The following is a 19402-nucleotide window of genomic DNA, read 5'->3' as shown; positions in this document are numbered from 1 at the left end:
TGTACCACCATACAGCGAGTCCTTCAGAGGTGGTGGTCCAGATTGCTGTACACACTGGTACCTCTAATACCCAGTAGCACGTCCTCTTGCTTTGATGAATGCCTGTATTCGTCGTAGCATACTATCCACAAGTTCATCAAGACACTGTTGGTCCAGATTGTCCCACGCCTCAATGACGATTCGGTGTAGATCACTCAGAGTGGTTGGTGGGTCACGTCTTCCATAAGCAGCCCTTTTCAATCTATCTAAGGTGTGTTCGAAAGGGTTCATGTCTGGAGAACATGCTGCCCACTCTAGTCGAGCGATGTCGTTATCCCGAAAGAAGTCATTCACAAGATGTGCATGATGGGGGCGCGAATTTTCGTCCATGAAGACGAATGCCTCGACAATGTGCTGCACTATCGGACGGAGAATGGCATTCACGTATCGTACAGCCATTACGGCGCCTTCCATGACCACCAATGGCGTACGTCGGCCCCAAATAATGCCACCCCAAAACAGCAGGGAACCCCCACCTTGCTGCACTCGCTGGACATTGTGTCTAAGGCGTTCAGCCTGACCGGGTTGCCTCTGAACAAGTTTCCGACGATTGTCTGGTTCAAGGGATATGCGACATTCATCTGTGAAGAGAACGTGATGAATGACTCGGAGTTAGTCCTTGAAGTGGCCAGCCAGTGGCCGGTATTTATGTCATACAGTGTACATGTAAATAAAATATATTAAGATGAAAGAACATATATTAATCCCCAATTATAGTTGCCTGTTTCTATGGTGCTTCATTCTTCCATGTTTATCACTGAAATGTAAGGTTTCATATATGTGTACAATATTTAGCTTCTTTGTTTCATCATCTATGTAAAATTTTGGAAATTTGTGGTAAGGTCTTATGGGACCAAACTGCTTAGGTCATCGGTCCCTAAGCTTACGCACTACTTAATCTAACTTAAACTAACTTACACTAAGGACAACACACACACCCATGCCCGAAGGTGGACTCGAACCTCTGACAGGGGAAACCACGATGGCCGCAACGAGGCACTTCAGACATCGTGACTACCTCGCGTGTTTATCAACTTTGTCTTCTTTTTAATGATAATGATAATAATAACAGTAATAATTATACTAACACTACTAATAACAATTACTACTACTACTACTAGTAGTAGTAGTAGTAGTAGTAGTACTATTACTACCATTACTACTAAAATTTTATAACAAGCAAGACAGTGTTTCTTGTAGATCCTGCAGCTAAGTCAGTAACAACACATACAGTTGTTAATCATATATGCTTACAATAAACTAATTTTGTTTGTCATTAACTTAATTTATTTTTATCACATTAAATGGGCGAGTTTCCTGATGTTCACCAACAACTAAACAAATTCTTCTCTTCCTTTAATTAGGTTGAGGAGATCCTTGATATGCTTCGTCTCAGTAGAGCAAAGGCTACACAGACACTACGACTGTCTGGTGGGGAGAGGAAGAGACTGTCAATAGCACTGGAACTCATTAACAACCCACCAGTTATATTCCTGGATGAACCTACAACGTATGTACTGTTGGTTTAAATGTGTTTGAAACCTTTACGTAATACATTATTGATTGCATTTGCAACATCATGTATTCAAGTGCTGCAACAAAACATTATATTATGTTGAGATTCCAGTGACACTTGATGATTCTCATTACAGTTGGATATTAATTTTCAGCACTTTAGTATGTAATAAGGAGAACTAAAAAAGGAGCATCTGGCAAAAAATAATAATGGAAAAATGATTGCAGAGAAAATAGTGCATTTTCTCCTGAAATCCGAACATAAATTTTGTTCAATTTTCACATACTTTTATGCAATATCTACATGTACAAACAAACAAAGAATAATCTTTTACTTGTGTAAAATATATTTTAATATCACTGATTTCTAAGATTTCTTCAACTGAATATAATTCACTGGACTTGAATCATGTTTCTCATACTTTCTTATAAATGGTCAAGCAAACGAAAACCGAATGCTCACCGCAATGGGACCATGGAATGATTCCATTCAAAGGTAATCACCACACATGTTAAGATATTTATCCCACTGGAAGATGAGACAATCAGCTTCTGTTCCATAAAACATGGTTAGCCCCTGACAGACCCATAACCACCCCCACTCTTGCAGTTCCTCGTCTGACTGAAACTGACACCCACAACCGTCTTTCTTTAGGTCACCAGAGATGTGAAACTCACACAGTGAATGATGCAGGCTTATGGAGGATGTTGCAGTGTTTTCCAACCAAATCACTGAAGTGAAGCCTGCATCTGATTGGCAGTGTGGGGTGTGAGCATTATCATGCAACAAAACAATTCCACTGGCAGCCTTACTGGAGATCTTGACTTTATGGTGTGTCGCAGTTTCTGCAAAGTGTCTTCATAGAATAGTATACTGGTTCCACACGTAAGGAACTCGAGGAGCAAAGGGACCATTGGCCTCTCCAGTTGAAGAAGGAAGCAGTCATTACGACATTACCAGAACTTGTGTGAAAAGCTTTGGATTTATTTGGTGGTGGGAGATGTGGAATGCTTCCACTATTGGCTCTGCTGTTTGCCCTTAAACTGTCAGAACGTTGTCAGACGGTATCAGCCAGTTGCAAGATAATGTCTGCTCCTACACTGCCAATTAGATGAAGGCTATGCTTCAGTGATTGAGTTGTGAAACATAGTAACATCTTCTGTATGGTCTGAATCTTTCACCATGTGATCTTTGGCAGCCTGAAGGAAGACATGGGTGTACATTGGTTTAAGGTGCAGTTGTGGACCATTTCCACAGTCCCACTGTGGCCACAGTTCAGTTTTTATTTGATTGCTCCTCATACATTTATTTAATGTCGTGGGATAAGCTGTGTGCTGCAACTTGAAAATTTTTTTGCTGAGACACTTTTAATTATTATTAGTACATAATTTGCCTCCTTTCTTTTGCCATCAGAAAAGAACTTAGCTGAGGGCTATGTTCACCAAATAGTATTCTGTACTGCAGATGAGAGTAGAAGAAGTCAAAGTAGCTGTAGAGAAATAATTGCTTGGTCACAATGCTTTTTAAGGTATACAATTAAATAAGCAGATGCACAAGTTTGTAGCATGGATAATTTGTGAGAATTTTTAGTGAATCACCAGCCTAATAATTAGAATATTTTGTTTTAACACTTGATTACTTTTAAGCTCAAAGATAATTTCTTACATTTTGTTTTTTAATGTAAATCTGGTTCACCTGGCAACAGTGACTTAAACTCTTGCATTATTTGTTGTATTCTAGGGCATCCTTTAAATTTTTCATTACAACTAGCTCCTAATATTGAATGTCAGTGGATTACATTTAATGACTTCATTATTTCAAAATCTAACAACTCACATACAGGGCAAAAATAGAAAAGGCGGAACCTTTAGCCTCCATTAATAATGTACAGTATAGCAAAAACTATGTATACACTCTCATTTAATGTCAAGCACATGAATTCTCACCAAAACTGGTAATGTATATAACTTTGTTCAGAAGGGGTAGCCCTCCACATTCCAACAAAGACTGAAAAAACGAACACTCTAAAGAACACAAAAACAATTACAATTCACTACTTCCTAATGGTACTCACATCTTCAGGCTGTTTTCCCTTTTTTTCTCCTCTTCACTCTGAATGTCACTTTTTATTACTACAGTAAAACCCCTATTCTAAGTTTTTTGCAGTACATATTTAAAAAACGCAAAATTCAGGAAAATGCAGAATTGAGGAAAGTGTTAAAACCCAAAATATGAGCAAAAACATATCTAGTTGGCATACATGATTAAAAATCGCAATCCTCTCCAAAACTTTGTATAAAATCTGTCTAGGTTAAGGAAATGTACAATTCAAAATTCATCAAAAAATTGAAAAAAATGAGTTATTGTCTGACATGCTATGACCACAAATTGTACATTCAAAACATGCATTTTTGAGAGATCATCCTTAGTGCTCACTCAGAGAAAAGCGAAAATTGATGAACATGTTGAGTGACAGAGCACCTCGTGTTCCTGCCGCTAAGGAGGAGAGTACACCATTCATTCGTTGTATATTTTTACGGGCTTCCAGCAGGAGCAACTTATTTATTTAAAGATACTTGTGTAGTTACTAGATTATTTTTGTAATTTCTTGTGTGTTCAAGTGCGTACTAGGCACAAGCTTTTATTTCAATAACAGTGTAGCGCATTGTACCTCCATTGCTATCGATCCTCATATCATACAGGCTTTTGTTTGTTTTCGTAAGCATAGCTCAGTGTTGGATAGACCGTCAGTTCCTGCTGCTAAAAAGGCAAGTACACCATTTATTTGTTGTATGTTTTTACGAGCTTCAAACGGGAGCGACTGCAGAAATGGATAGGAACTGTGATTGCTGTGTACAGACGCAAGCTGAGTTGGTGAACCTTCGCTCACAGCTCCAGACTGCATTGGCTTCCATTACACAGCTGCCAAGAGGCATCACTGTGGGGGCTCAGACACGGGGATGCGAGAGACGTCGAGCACATCCCACGTATCCCCCATTCGGTCCACTGCTGTGGCCACCCTGAGTACTGCCTGCACTGAGGTTGACCCGTCATCTGTGGTCGAGTGGTAGATCATTCCAAAGTCTGGCAGGCAACGAATAACTTTCTGAGGGGCTGATTGTAGGGCCCTTCTGGTTCGTTTGACAAACAGGTTTCAGGCGTTATCTGTGGCTGATGATGTCTCTGAGCCAGATGCAGTCATACACCCTGTTCCAGAGGCCCGCAGGGTCTGGGCGTTCAGAGGGGGTGGGTTTGCAGGTAGTTGGGAGCTTTGGTTAGGTGCATAATGGGGCCCCTTAGGAACATGGTTGCCAAGGAGGGGAAGGAAGCCAGGGTGCACTCCACGTGCATACCGGGGAGAGTCATTCTGGATGTGGAAAGGTTGCTTTCAGATGCCATGAAGAGTACAGGGTACAACCAACTACAGGTGGTGGCTCAAGTCGGTACCAATGATGTATGTCACTTTGGATCAGAGGAGATTCTCTCAGGTTTTGGGCGGCTAGTGGAAATGGTAAAGACTGCCAGTCTTGCTTACGAGATTAAGGCGGAGCTCACCATCTGCAGCATCATCGATAGAACCGACTGTGGTCCATCGGTGCAGAGCTGAGTGGAGGGTCTGAATCAGAGGCTCAGGTGATTCTGTGACCGCGGAGGCTGCAGATTCCTTGACTTGGCGCCATCGGGTGGTGGGTTTCCGGGTTCTGCTTAATAGGTCAGGAGTCCACTACACACAGGAAGCAGCTACACAGGTAGCAGGGGCTGTGTGGAAGGGACTGTGAGGTTTTTTATGTTAGAGGACCTCAGGGAACCACAGAAAGGGCGTCAGTCTAAAAGGGGGCAGGTAAAACACAGTAAGATAGTTGTTGAAACGATCAGTATTGTAGTTGTAAATTGTCGAAGCTGACATCTTCAACTTTTGTAGTCCTGTCGAAGCTGTGTTGCGAAATAACCAGAGCTTCGAAGCCCTAATGGAAAGCACTGAAGCTCAAGTACTTATAGGTACAGAAAGCTGGCTTAAGCCGGAAATAAGTTCAGCAGAAATTTTTCCTAACGATCTAACAGTGTTCAGAAACGATAGATTAAATACAATTAGTGGTGGAATATTTATTGCCGTCAGAAGTAGTTTGCCTTGTCAAATTGAAGTACATAGTTCCTGCAAAATAGTATGGGTAGAGGTTATACTTGACAACCGGGGTAAACTGTTAATTGGTTCGTTTTACCGACCGCCCGATTCAGAAGATATAGTTGCTGAACAGTTCAAATAAGTACCCCACTCATACAATTATAGTCGGTGGTGACTTTAATCTACCCTGCTGGATATGCTGGAAAAGTTATACGTTTAAAGTCGGCGGCAGGCATAAAACGTCGTCCGAAATTGTACTGAATGCTTTCTCAGAAAATTATTTTGAACAATTAGTTAATGAGCACACTCAAAGCGCAAATGGTTGCGAAAGCCTAATTGACCTATTAGCAACAAATAATCCTGGACAAATAGTGAGTATCGTGACGAATACGAGGATTAAAGACCACGAGGTAGTAATTGCTCGGCTGAATACCGTAACTCCTACAACCATCAAAAAGAAATGCAAAGTAGGCTACATCTGTTTAAAAAAGCTGATAAAAATGCCCTTAACGCCTTTTTAAAAGACAGTCTGCACTCTTTCCGATCTGATCATGTTAGTTGTGGAATGATTTCAAAGAGATAGTATCGACAGCAATTGAGAGATATGTACCACATACATTAATAAGTGATGGTACTGATCCCCCATGGTACACAAAATGGGTCAGATCGCTGTTGCAGAAGCAGCGAAAAAAGCATGCCAAATTTAAAAGAACGTAAAATCCCTAAGATTGGCAAAGTTTTGCAGAAGTTCGAAATATAGTGCGTACTTCAGTGCGAGATGCTTTCAATAACTTCCACAACGATACTCTGTCTCGAAATCTGGCAGAAAACCCAGAGAGATTCTGGTCGTACATAAAGCACACCAGTGGCAAGACGCAATCAATACCTTCATTGCGCAATAACAACGGTGAAGTCACTGATGACAGTGCCACTAAAGCAGAGTTATTAAACACGATTTTCCGAAACTCCTTCACCAAAGAAGACAAAGTAAATATTCCTGAATTCCAATCAAGGACAACTGCCAAGATGAGAAACATAGAAATAAATATCCTCGGTGTCGCAAAGCAGCTTAAATCACTTAATAAAAGCAAGGTCCACGATTGTATACCAGTCAGGTTCCTCTCAGAGTATGCTGATACAATAGCTCCATATTTAGCAATCAAATCAAAGCAAAGCAATGATATACAACCGCTCACTCACGGAAAGATCCGTACCTAAAGACTGGAGAATTACTCAAGTCACACCAATACCCAAAAAGGGATGTAGGAGTAATCCGTTGAATTACAGGCCCATATCACTAACGTCGATTTGCAATAGGGTTTTGGAACATATATTGTATTCGAACATTATGAGGTACTTCGAAGCAAACGATTTATTGACACGTAGTTAGCACTGATTCAGAAAATATCGTTCTTGCGAAGCACAACTAGCTCTTTATACTCATGAAGTAATGGGTGCTATCGACAGGGAATGTCAAATTGATTCCATATTTTTAGGTTTCCAGAAGGCTTTCAACAGCATTCATCACAAGCGTCTTCTAACCAAACTGCGTGCCTATGGAGTATTGCTTCAGTTGTGCGACTGGATTCGTGATTTCCTGTCAGAAAGGACACATTTCGTAGTAATAAACGGAAAGTCATCGAGTAAAACAGAAACAATATCCGGCGTTCCCCAAGGAAATGTTATAGACCCTCTATTGTTCCTGATCTATATTGACGATATAGGAGACAATCTCAGTAGCTGTCTTATTGTTTGCATATGATGCTGTCATTTACCGTCTTGTAAACTCATCAGATGACCAAAACGAATTGCAAAATGATTTAGATAAGATACCAGTACGGTGCGAAAAGTGGCAATCGACTCTGAATAAAGAAAAGCGTGAAGTTATTCACATGAGTACTAAAAGAAGTCCGCTAAATTTCGATTACGCGATAAGTCACACAAATATGAAGGCTGTAAATTCAACTAAATACTTAGGGGTTACAATTACAAATACCCTAAATTGAAACGATCACATAGATAATGTTGTTGTCAGAGCCAACCAAAGACTGCGATTCACTGCCAGAACACTTAGAAGGTGCAACAGGTCTACTAAAGAGACTGCTTACACCACGCTTGTCCGCCCTATTCTGGAGTATTGTTGTGCAGTGTGAGATCCGCACCAGATGGGATTGACGGATAACATCGAAAAAAAGTACAAAGAAGGGCAGTTCGTATTGTATTATTGTGAAGTAGGGGAGATAGTGCCACAGACATTATACGTGAATTGGAGTGGCAATCATTAAAACAAAGGCGTTTTTCTTTGCGACAGGATCTTCTCATGAAATTTCACGGGATCTTCTCATGAAATTTCAATCACCAGTTTCCTCCTCCGATTGCGAAAACATTCTGTTGGTAACTACCTACATAGGGAGAAATGATCTTCACGATAAAATAAATCAGGGCTTGCACAGAAAAATTTAAGTGCTCGTTTTCCCGCGCGCCGTTCGAGAGTGAAACGGTAGAGAAACAGCTTGAAGGTGGTTCGTTGAACCCTCTGCCAGGCACTTCATTGTGAATAGCAGAGTAATCATGTAGATGTAGATGTACACCAAAAATATCACAGAAGCTAATCGGTTTAACCATAAGCATAAATGCAGACACCTGCTTAATGACTAACTTTGTCACCATCGCTGTAATTGTTTAATCCTATTCTTAAGAGCCACACTTCATATGCTCACCACCATTAAAGTGTTGTTTAGGCTTGATGAGAGAAACAGACACGCGAAAAAATGAGTTTACTTCCCCAGTTGACGTTATAAGCTTATTAGAATTCGGCTCGGTGAATTCCTCTGCACTGTGTAAAATGTAAATTTCAAGGAAAGCTCAGGTGCTACTGTTTCACTTCATGCCCTCCATCACTGCTGCCAGTCTTCACAATCTACAGTGTGTGGTGTGCGTGGTGCAAATATATACCTGAGTAGTGTACATAGTTGTTGCTATTGTATCATGACAAAGTTGAACATGAAAGTCTTTAAAATGTGCTATTGAAAAACCCTTGTTCTATTTCCTTGCGATATCTTTGTTATAGCACATCATCTGCACAAAATATATATTTTCAGCACTTCACTTCACAAAATGCTTTCGCCCCTACCAACACTCCCGTCATTGAATGGCCACTCCCCCTCTCCACACATCCAGTAGGTGAGTTAAGTTTGTGTGTGTTGGTGTGGAGTGGCAGCTGCACTGGCTAGTGGGTGACTTAATAAGTTGCCAGCCAATAAGAGTTCACTAGCCGGAAATGGGCAATATTTCCTTGATTATGACTGAGCATATTCTTCAAGACTCAGTGTGTGAATTTAAAAGGGTGACAATTGATATTGTTTCTGAATACAGTACATCGTAAATACATGCAAAAAGGTGAGATTGAGTTATAAGTGGCACAAGTAAGTGGTGGCTGGACCCCCTCATCAAAGATTGGCTTGGCCCAGAACACTTTGCATCAACTGTCTTGTTTTTCCATTCCCACTGCAATCTAGCAGTAGTTGTATCATAATTGCGTGGTGAAACTAAATTTTGCAAGTTGTATTGGCAACAGCAATCGTGAATTATGTCAACATTTCCTCTCTTACATATCCCCTCTCCACAACAGCCTAAAATATTCCCTCAACTCCACTATCACCTGTGGTGCAAACCATCTGTCTTTTGTGCCACTTATAACTCGTTCAGTCACGTCAAATGTCAATAGGAAAAAAACAGGCTGAAGTGAAGCAAGACATCAAGTAAGAACTTAGAATCGAGATAAACCTTACCAGAAATAAATGTAAAATTGGGGAATTTTTTTCGTTGACACACAAACTATGAATATATGGTGTAGAATCATGAGAAACCAAAAATCAGAGAATGTAAAATCTAAGTTCCACTGTATCTATCAGTAACAACACTCCTTCACAACACTAAATCTCATGTTGGTGGGAATGTTAGTGGCATTTAGAAATTTTTATGGTGGGGGCTCTTGCTTGTTCATCTGTGTTGCTTCCTTGGTAGTGAGATTCACTAGAAGAATGTGACAGAGGACAGTTGTCCTGCTCAATGCAATTATGTGACAATATCGCCTCCTTTCTCATTGCAAACTATGTCAGCCACTACCTGTAAGCTTTATGTCTTTCTGAACTGGGGGATAGTTTCACAAACCTCAGAACTCGGTAATGCAATGGTGCCCTTGTACCACCAATTGCTGATTTATTGCTGACTGGTTCCAGTTTATTTGCTATGGCTGCTTGCCATGGTATTGTCACAATTCTGTTTGTCTGAGTCGTAAAAACTTCTGAAGCCTTTATCTAGGCCCTTTCCAAGCTATTAACCAAATATGAGTAAAAAAATAAGTTCCTTGGTCTTAAAAATGTTTGGAATGAAACATTTTACTTAACGATTATCTCATTTTCTGGATTTTTACTTCCATCTTCATTTTGTCATTACAAACATCTATGATACACCTTTGCTATTGGACTGTTGTGCTCATAGCTGCTCACTCTCTGCAATTGCACAAAACCCTTGGTTACATATATTTCTGGCAATTGCAGTGGCCAAGTCTGTTTTGTTAGCCTCCATAGGAATTCCATCATTTATACAGTTGTTTGCTAATGACATCCTCTCACTTGTGAAGACTATTTACCATTCAGACTATTACCTCATCTTGTTGCCTTATTGCGTTTTTAACTGAAACTCCATCACAACTTCGCCACACATACATTTTCAACCTTGGTCACACCATTTCTACCATCATCTTAAATCAGTCAGTACTCTCTCCAACATAATCCTTTATGTTGCCATATCCATTTATATTTTCCAGCCATCTTACAACCGCTTAATGCCTAAGACTTTTTGTGTTCTTTCCAATATGTACATACTTTGTTTCCCCAACTCTACTTAACTATCAAATTCTGGTGCCTTTAATTATATCCACTCTTGAGAACTACTTCAAATAACACTTCACCTTGATGAAACAAAAATAAGAAGGAAGAAAGTGGAAATAGGAAAAGAAAACTTGTTCTAAGCAGCTAAAGTGAGCACAGTTGCTCACCTATGACATTCCCAAAAATCAGGAAACCCCTATGCTTTACTATGCATTTACTGAATATACCTCTTCAAATCTAACAAGTTTATTAACCTACAAACTCTTTTGAACAATGGGAAATCCAGGATGCAAAGCAACAATAATTGTCCACAAGGGAAGGTCCTGGAAAAACAAGCAAAAACATTTTAATTTCCTGGGAAACATTGCTTGATCACCAGGTTTTAAGATGGCAGGCTTGACCTTGTCACCATGTCCCTTCTTTGTTCCTTTGGCTTGCATCAGCACCTGCTCCCTGGCCAACTTTTGCATCTCACCCTGGATCAGCATTGCTCCTCAACTATAGGTTTACTCTTTACATCATAGTCTTCCTTTCTCTCTAATTTACATATTTGTGCATTAACTATTATCATTCCTCACTCTCCTTCTAATTCTTTTACATGAAGAACTTCCAACTATCTTGTACCTTTGTCATTTTGTTTTATAAAAGGTACCACTAGACGTTTTTCCTCTTCCTGCAATTTCAAAGTGACACACAAAATCCAAGCAACAACAATAAATATTTAAAAAATCAACACCCACAGTCATCCTGATATCCAGCTGTGGAATAATGAAAAATGTATGTCATAAAATAATGCCCTAAAATTGCAGAGGCAGCACGACTTCATGTCTGAGTACTTTAGACGATTTCTCTCTCACTCTAAAAACCTTGACACTTGACACCAATATAACTACCACATCTCTTTTGCTTGGCAAGGTTTCAAAATACTCTTGTGAAGTTGCAGAAATCTTAAAACCAATGTCTATGAGTAGCTCAGATTGTAATTTACCTACTACTGCCACTGCAATAGGAGTGATAGATACCGTTCTTAGTTGGCAACTGCTCCTCTCCATGCAATAAATCTTCAGTTACAGTTTTTGAGTCAAAATCAAGCCTAATCAGTGAATTATCAAGTTTTAGGCTCCCTAAAATCAAACAATGAAGGTGTTAAAGCATCCTATGCACTGTGCATTACAGCATTTGGACTGTGTGCCTAAAAGCAGTGCATCCTTATAATCTATCCTGAAAGGCAGATCAAGTCTGGAATCACCTTTGAATATGAATTTGTATATAATATTGCTTTCCTGCATTAAAACTTTTGCACTTTTTAATTGTTCTGCTTTCTTGAGTTCTCTACACTGTATTTCAGAAGTATTCTCAATGTTACTTTCTTCCACATTCTGTTCTACAGTCTGAAATTCTCATACTTGTCAACTAAATAATTTGTTGTTATCTTCTGATCATAATGTGTAATGTTCTTGATCATTAAATAACCTTTCAATGCCAGCTGTACCATCCAAAGAATGTAGAAAATGTCAGGGTGTATAGTACTACTGTAATGGAAGTCACATAGAACAGTGCTCAAGTCTTTCACCACTTGCAGCTCCCAACCCCACTCGTCAACATCAACTGTGTATCCCCAAGACTGGGTCGCTAGGACTCCCCATCAACTGCACTATGTGGCCATATGGTATATTGCTTCTCTCTGGGCAGCCTGCTCAGCCTGCTTCATGCCATCAAGGTTAACTGTGATATCACCATACCACGCTTCATTTTCTCTCAAACTGGCATTTCCACTGCCAAATTTACTCTAAGTGTTTGGACCTCAGACCTTGCTACCTCTGGCCAGACCCACACTGAGAAACTATTTAGATGTACAGGTCACTTGAAATATGCTGATTGCCATATTCCACTTCATCACAGTTGCTCTCATTATGTTTCACATTTTGTGAATTTTCCCGCCACCACAAAGGCCTGTAAGAGAACAAATGCCTGTAAGAGACACTAGCCTACACCCATCTTGCAATGGTGGTGTATTCTTATTGCTGCCATCATAGCCACATAAGTGTTCCAAGAATGAGACATTTTAAGGGTCTCACACCATTACAATCAACTCCTTACACCGTAGGGAACGGCAGTGTCCACACAGTACCAATGGCAAACGATTCTGAGCCACTCCCTTGTCAATACTTCACGTGCTTCCGCCAGTATTCACAATAACATTTCATTGTCCTGTTATATGACTCGTATCTTTTTCCATTCAATAATTTACTGAAGACTCCCTCCGAATTTCTGAGCGTCAATATTTATTCAGGAATTCATCATGAAACTCTTTCAAATTTACACCAGAATTTGAAATGCCATTCACCCTGCAAAGTACAGCCCCTTTTAAATGTCTCACAAAAAAAAGTGTTCCCATGCCAACCAAGAGATCAGGAAGATGTCCATATATTCCTGTATGAACAACTTGGGTTCACATTCGTTGGCAGATCAAAACAATTAAACTTGTGACATCTAATGAAGCCACTGAGCTAACAGGGAAGTGTTCTGCTACACTTTGAGGCAACTTTAAAACTTCTCGTAAGTATGAAGCAATGTTCCAGCAGCAAAATTATTATGTGCCAACTGCTCATGCCGTTTTTACTCAGCAGTCAGCATACAATTTGTATCTGTTACATGATTACTAAAATTAGTACACTGATGTCACATTATAGTATCACTTATACTACTCAGTTTCTTACACAGTCTGTTCATGTACTGCTTGCATTAGCTCTAATTGCTCAATGAAATTGCAACGGATATTTTCATTGGCTTCCAACCTTTTTGCAATTTGTAGCTGATTCTTTTGTGCATGTTTCACAGCTTTTGTGCTCACTAACAACTTCTGAATCTACCTTTAAAACCATAGCTTGTAACAGCAAATTAACGTGCTCATCCAACTGTACACTTGACTGGACAAAGTAGGTTTCAACAGCTTGTTTTACTTCTGATTCCAACTTTGAAATTTTCATTGGCACATAGGTTTGCACATTATCAATCTTTTATTTTACATTTTTAATCTCTGTTTTCACACTGCAATTTTTCATATAAATCTCAGTTTTTATATTGGAATTTACCTTAACAATGTTGGCATTTATCTTGAAATTATCCTTTTGCAGTTCAGTTTTTAGATTACTTAATATCTCAGTTAATTACAACATTAAAACATTTTTGTTCATCAGGTTTGACATCTGGGAATACCAATTACTCCACTTATTCTGTTATTATGCGAGTGTCATCAGCACAACTAGGCACAGAATTGCTAAGCTCAAGCACAATTGAATCCATTTTAGCTTGGGCTATTGAAAAAAAGATTTGGAGATTTTGTGACACTTTCATTTCCATATTGTACACAAGCAGAGTACGTATTTTGAGATGACAGTGATAAAAATTCCAAAATTAGGTTTGATAATAGCTACAGTGTACCGCTCTCCAACGGGAAAGTTTGAGGTATTTTTAGAAAAAATGGAAATTTTCTTAAATAAGCTGTATAAAACAAGGTGTGATGTTGTAGTATGTGGTGACTTTAACATAGATTTTCTTAGTAAATGTAAAAATAAAACCGCCCTTGGCAATCTCATTGAAACACATAACCTTATAGCCACAGTTAAAGTTGCAACGAGAATAACACAAACCAGTGAGACAGGTTTAGATCAAATCCTGATTGAGAAAGAGAAATTGGAGTGGTCAGTAAAAGTGTTTAATACAGGATACAGTGACCACAAAGCTAAAATACTTACCACCACAAAGGAAGGAAGACCAGTTAAGAATAACTTAATAAAGGTCAAGAGGATCTACAGGCAGAAAAGCATTGACCACTTTAACTCACTATTGCATACTGAAGACTGGTCTGATGTCAATGAAAAGCAAAATCTGAATTCGAAATTCAATATTTTTCTAGAAAAAATGGTAAAGCATTTTGATACAGCCTTCCCTCAAAAAATGTTAAATATAAGATAGAAGACAAGAGGAAAGGGTTGGATTACTAAGGGAATAAGAACTTCTTGCCAGAAAAAAAGGGAGCTCCACAGAATCGGCAAAGAAAATAATGCCACTGAGGAAATGCATACTCACTACAAAACATACACTAAAATCTTACAAAAGGTCGTTAAACAGGCAAAAAGAATGTACAATGATTACTACATAAATAATTCTATAAATAAAGTGAAAGCTATATGGGACATCATTAAAAAAGAAACTGGCAAAAATAAGAGAACTGAGGAGAACATTGTCTTGATACACAACAATAAAAAGATTTTACAGCCTACAGAAACAGCAAACATATTCAACAAATACTTCACTGGGATAGCTGAAAATTTAATAAAAACTAATTTTAGTTCAACTCAGCATCAAGTGGTAAACAAGTGCAACAGTCATAAATTTTCAATGTTTGTAGACCAAGTAAGCAGGCAGGAGACATTGAAGGCTGTCAGACAACTAAAGACAACATACTCAGCAGGAATTGATGGTATACTGAACAGAATCCTAAAACTCTGTATGCAAAATATAATTGACCCCCTTACTCACTTATGCAACTGTTCCCTAGAGTCAGGCATCTCTCCAGATCAACTAAAAACATCAAAAGTCATCCCTATTTTCAAAGCTGGTGACAAAGATGAAGTAATAAACTATCGTCCCATTACATTAACATACTGTTTCTCTAAAGTAATAGAAAAAATTATGTGTATTAAGTTGTTAAAGTTTATAAACAAAAATAGTGTGCTATCTAATACCTAACATGGCTTTAGAAGCAAGAAATCAACGGAGACAGCAATCTATGAATGCATATCTACTGTATTAAAAACAATAGATGAAAAACAACAAACAACAGGTATATTTTTGGACCTAACCAAAGCCTTTGATATGGTAAACCACAAAACCCTATTGAAGAAGCTAGAGCACTATGGAATCAGGGGGTTGGCAAATGATTGGATTCGTTCATTTCTCAGCAACCGTAAACAAAAAGTATCCATCAGACATATAGATGATAAAGCACGAATAATCACAGAATATGTATCATCAGAAAGCCCAATCAGTTACGGGGTACTGCAAGGGTCGGTAATGGGACCCCTACTTTTCTTGTTATATATCAATGATTTGGATATACATATTGATTCCCACAAAGTAATACTGTTTGCTGATGACACAACAATACTGGTAAAAGCAGCAAAAAATGAAGATATACAAGAAGAAGTAAACACAGTTACAAAACATCTAAGTAATTGGACAGCAGAAAATCAGTTGATAATAAACTACAACAAAACAGTAGCCTTAAATTTCCATAACCACCAAAACACTATTGCAAATGATGAGGCTACAAAATTTCTTGGTATCTGGATACAAAGAGACTTAAAATGGGACAAACACATAGAACAAATTAATGCCAAGCTGAGCACGGGCTGTTATCTTCTTAGGGTTCTCAAACGATGCATAAATGAACAGGCACTATTGTGTGCCTATTATGCGTACTTTAATGCCCATCTCAAGTATGGACTCATATTCTGGGGAAATTCCCCAGCAGCTCAAGGGACTTTCAGAAAACAAAAAAGGGCCATTAAGATTATGACAGGAAGTGGTGCTTGATAGTCCTGCAAGCCCATATTTAAAGCACTGAATATACTACCTCTACCATGTATGTTTGTTGTTGACACACTAATGTACGTAAAAAAGTATATGATAGGAAATGATGATAATATTTTAAAAAACAAAGATATACATGATTATAATACTCGAATAAAATATAACTTGCATGTACCCCCATCCAGTACCAGTTTGTATCAGAAAGGTACATGCTATCTGGGTATTAAACTCTATAATAGACTATCAAATAGTATAAAATGCTTACAAAATATTAGTGCTTTTGAAAGATCTGTCAGAGAATATTTGCTGTACCACTGTTTCTACTCAGTAAAGGAATACTTGGACCAGAATAACTGTTAAGAACTAAAGCTACTGTAACTTATAACATTGTATCATTGTAAGAACTACAACTATTGAAATTGGTAGCATGCTGAAAAATGATTATTTAAATATATATCATTTTGAACTATATGTATCATTTTGAACTTAGTAATAAGTCCAATATCATCCTGTACACTGTACTACATATGATCAAAGGACTCAATAAATAAATAAATATCAGGATTCAAATCTTCAGTAGTGTTTATTTTGCTTGTAATTCTATCAATATCAGTAATACCTTCTATGTAGGATCTACTGGGCCCCTATTACTATCATCCATTCTGTTCTGTTCTGTCAAATGTGTCCAGCAGTTGGGAAAGTATTTGAGCACTTAGCTTGTGATTCCTTCTCCACTTCATAGCTTGCAGAAGCAGAGTCAGTCATCACTGCTAGGGTGGGTTGTCATACCACTACGTGTTCCCAGAACTGCAACTTGCTGCACCTAGCATGTCTCTAGCAGGCCCTTGGCTTCAGCTAGATGCCTCCTCCACAAGTTTACCAAACGGGAAGCTTATCTACCATCAACCAGAGTGGTGAACGGTCTGCCTTTCTGATTTTAAAAAGGATGAGCCAAAAATCTAACAATTCTCTCTTAGTGTTGCTTTTAAAACCCTTCTGCTTGTAGAATTCTCTACAGACTAATTACCTTCATTGATTACATAGCAGCATTCAACTCTACTTCCCAGCAACATGATGTGTCAATTTGTGATGTTATTCTGTACTTCTCACTAATTATTAGGATATTCTTAGTGCATAGAGCAAGAATTACACTGATCAGAAACCTCTCAGACTATCTAGCCATTCATAATTACTTCAGCAGTTTAATTGGATAGGATGAATATGTGTCATGTACATCAGAACAAACTTCCTGAAACTGTAAGTGGAGGAATACAAGGGTGCGGATAGAGACCTAACTTTTTTGTTCTGGGTACTCGCAGTCCATCCATATATACTTGACCTGTTAAAGCTTACCAGCCTGGGTTGCTTCTTATGTTGTGCTCTATCTGATGTGTTGTGATTAATATTTTCAATATCAGAACACAACTAAGGAAGATGTTCGTACACCATAAATAAATAACATGCTGCTCTGGTAAAAAAAAAAAAAAAAAAAAAAAAAAAAAACACTGTACTGTTGAGGCTCCACATTACCCAATAGTTTGATGTACATTAGTAACAAGAAAAATGCTGAGATACAATTGCCACACACCGGAATTCGTGGAGTCTCTATAGTAGACTCTTATTCTTATTGACCATAAAACATTTAAATTTAACTTAATAACAACTCAGAAATGCTTCTGACATGCAGGACCTGGAAAAACAAAACACCAAGACAGTTCTGAACATACTTGGCTACATGATATTCTGCAAGATAATAAAATTGCTGACCTACATAGCTGCAACCAGAAGCTCATCAGCAACGATTTAATACAAAATGAAAAAGTTCACAACACGATGATAAGCACCATTTGACTTCACCAGCAGAAAGATGATAGATGACATAAAGATATGGCACATGCTTTGCTCATTTCTGCTACCAATGTCTAAGTCTGTAGGTATTGTAACTTCACTACACCAAGTAAAGTCAATGTGTATCTGATTGTTCATATTCTAACTTAGTTCACATAAAATGAACAATTACAAAGCTTATTGCATAACTGCAGCAGACTCAGCCAAGATTTGACACCTTCTGCCTCAAATAATCATCTGTGACTCCTATTTACAGCTTTTCTGCCAATTGTGATGTCAGACACATCACTTTTTGTAACATTTAAACTTTTATTTATTTATTTATTTAGTCCTTCAAATCCTATATGTATAGAATATATACAAGGATATTGGACATGGTTAGGTATTTACAAGATAAAATACAGTTTGTATTGCAATCCTAAGGACTAGATATTGAGGTAATTTAGCACAGATTCATAAATACAACAAACATTACAGGCAACATACAAAGTAGAATATCAATAATGCATCTTTATTTTTGTTGTTTGGCTTTTATATATTCTGTCAGACTGTAAAAGCAATGATAAATGAAATATGCCTTTACTTCAGCCTTAACCCTTTGTTGCCTGACGGTACTTAAAAGTACCAGTAAGTTTTGACTCTCATTATTTTCTCGTGGTGCAGTTTCGTGATCTGAGAGCCTGTCGGTATGTAACAGTAACTCTGCTCTACTGTTTCATAGATGTTATTGTGCAATACGTAGACCTCTCTGGTGGTCAGAGCTTGAAATTGTTTTTTGCGCGCTGCTGTGAAAACAGAAGATTGTATGTGCTTGTTTCCATGGTGTTGCCTGAATTTGTGTGCAATTTATTGAAACTTCCGTTGAGTTTTCCATTGTACATACTTACCTTCTTTGTTTTTTTATAGTAGTTTGAAGCATTACGTTACAAGTGAATGAGATAAAGTGGAAAATATAAGGCGAACTTATTAGTACCGTCAGGTTGTGCGAACACTTTATTGTAGCAACAATGCTTTACCTCTCACTAGTTGTTCTGTCCACTTTTTCTCACACAGAAATCCGTAAATAAAATTGCCTGTGGAACAATTAGAACGAACAGGAAAGGTTTGCCAGCGAATTTACATAAAGAAAAATATCTAAAGCTTGGGGAATCAAATCACAGAGAGTCATCTTTAGACCTAACAGTATTTCAATGGAGGGAAAATAAAGTAGTGTATTTTGCGTCAAACTTCCATGGCACTGAACAGAGCTTAGTGACAAGAAAACGGAAAGATGGAACTAGTATGACTATACCATGACCAGTTATTGTATGTGATTGCAATAAAAACATGGGTGGTGTGGATCATGCAGACAGATTATGTTCAACTTATGGTCTTGACAGGCGA

The 19402-nt window shown here is 38.3% G+C and overlaps 1 protein-coding gene across 1 annotated transcript in view; it reads left to right on the top strand.

Annotated features, from left to right (window-relative positions):
• LOC126416320 (ATP-binding cassette subfamily G member 4-like) overlaps positions 1–19402 on the top strand; it is a 487342-nt gene that overhangs the window by 428495 nt on the left and 39445 nt on the right. Inside the window, exon 4 of the mRNA XM_050083982.1 lies at positions 1404–1549. Coding sequence (XP_049939939.1) covers positions 1404–1549 — 146 coding nt within the window. The remainder of the gene's footprint in view (positions 1–1403; positions 1550–19402) is intronic.

The sequence above is a fragment of the Schistocerca serialis genome, chromosome 8 (genome assembly GCF_023864345.2).
Source record: "Schistocerca serialis cubense isolate TAMUIC-IGC-003099 chromosome 8, iqSchSeri2.2, whole genome shotgun sequence".
NCBI lineage: Eukaryota > Metazoa > Arthropoda > Insecta > Orthoptera > Acrididae > Schistocerca > Schistocerca serialis.
This window is presented reverse-complemented; position numbering and strand designations above follow the sequence as displayed.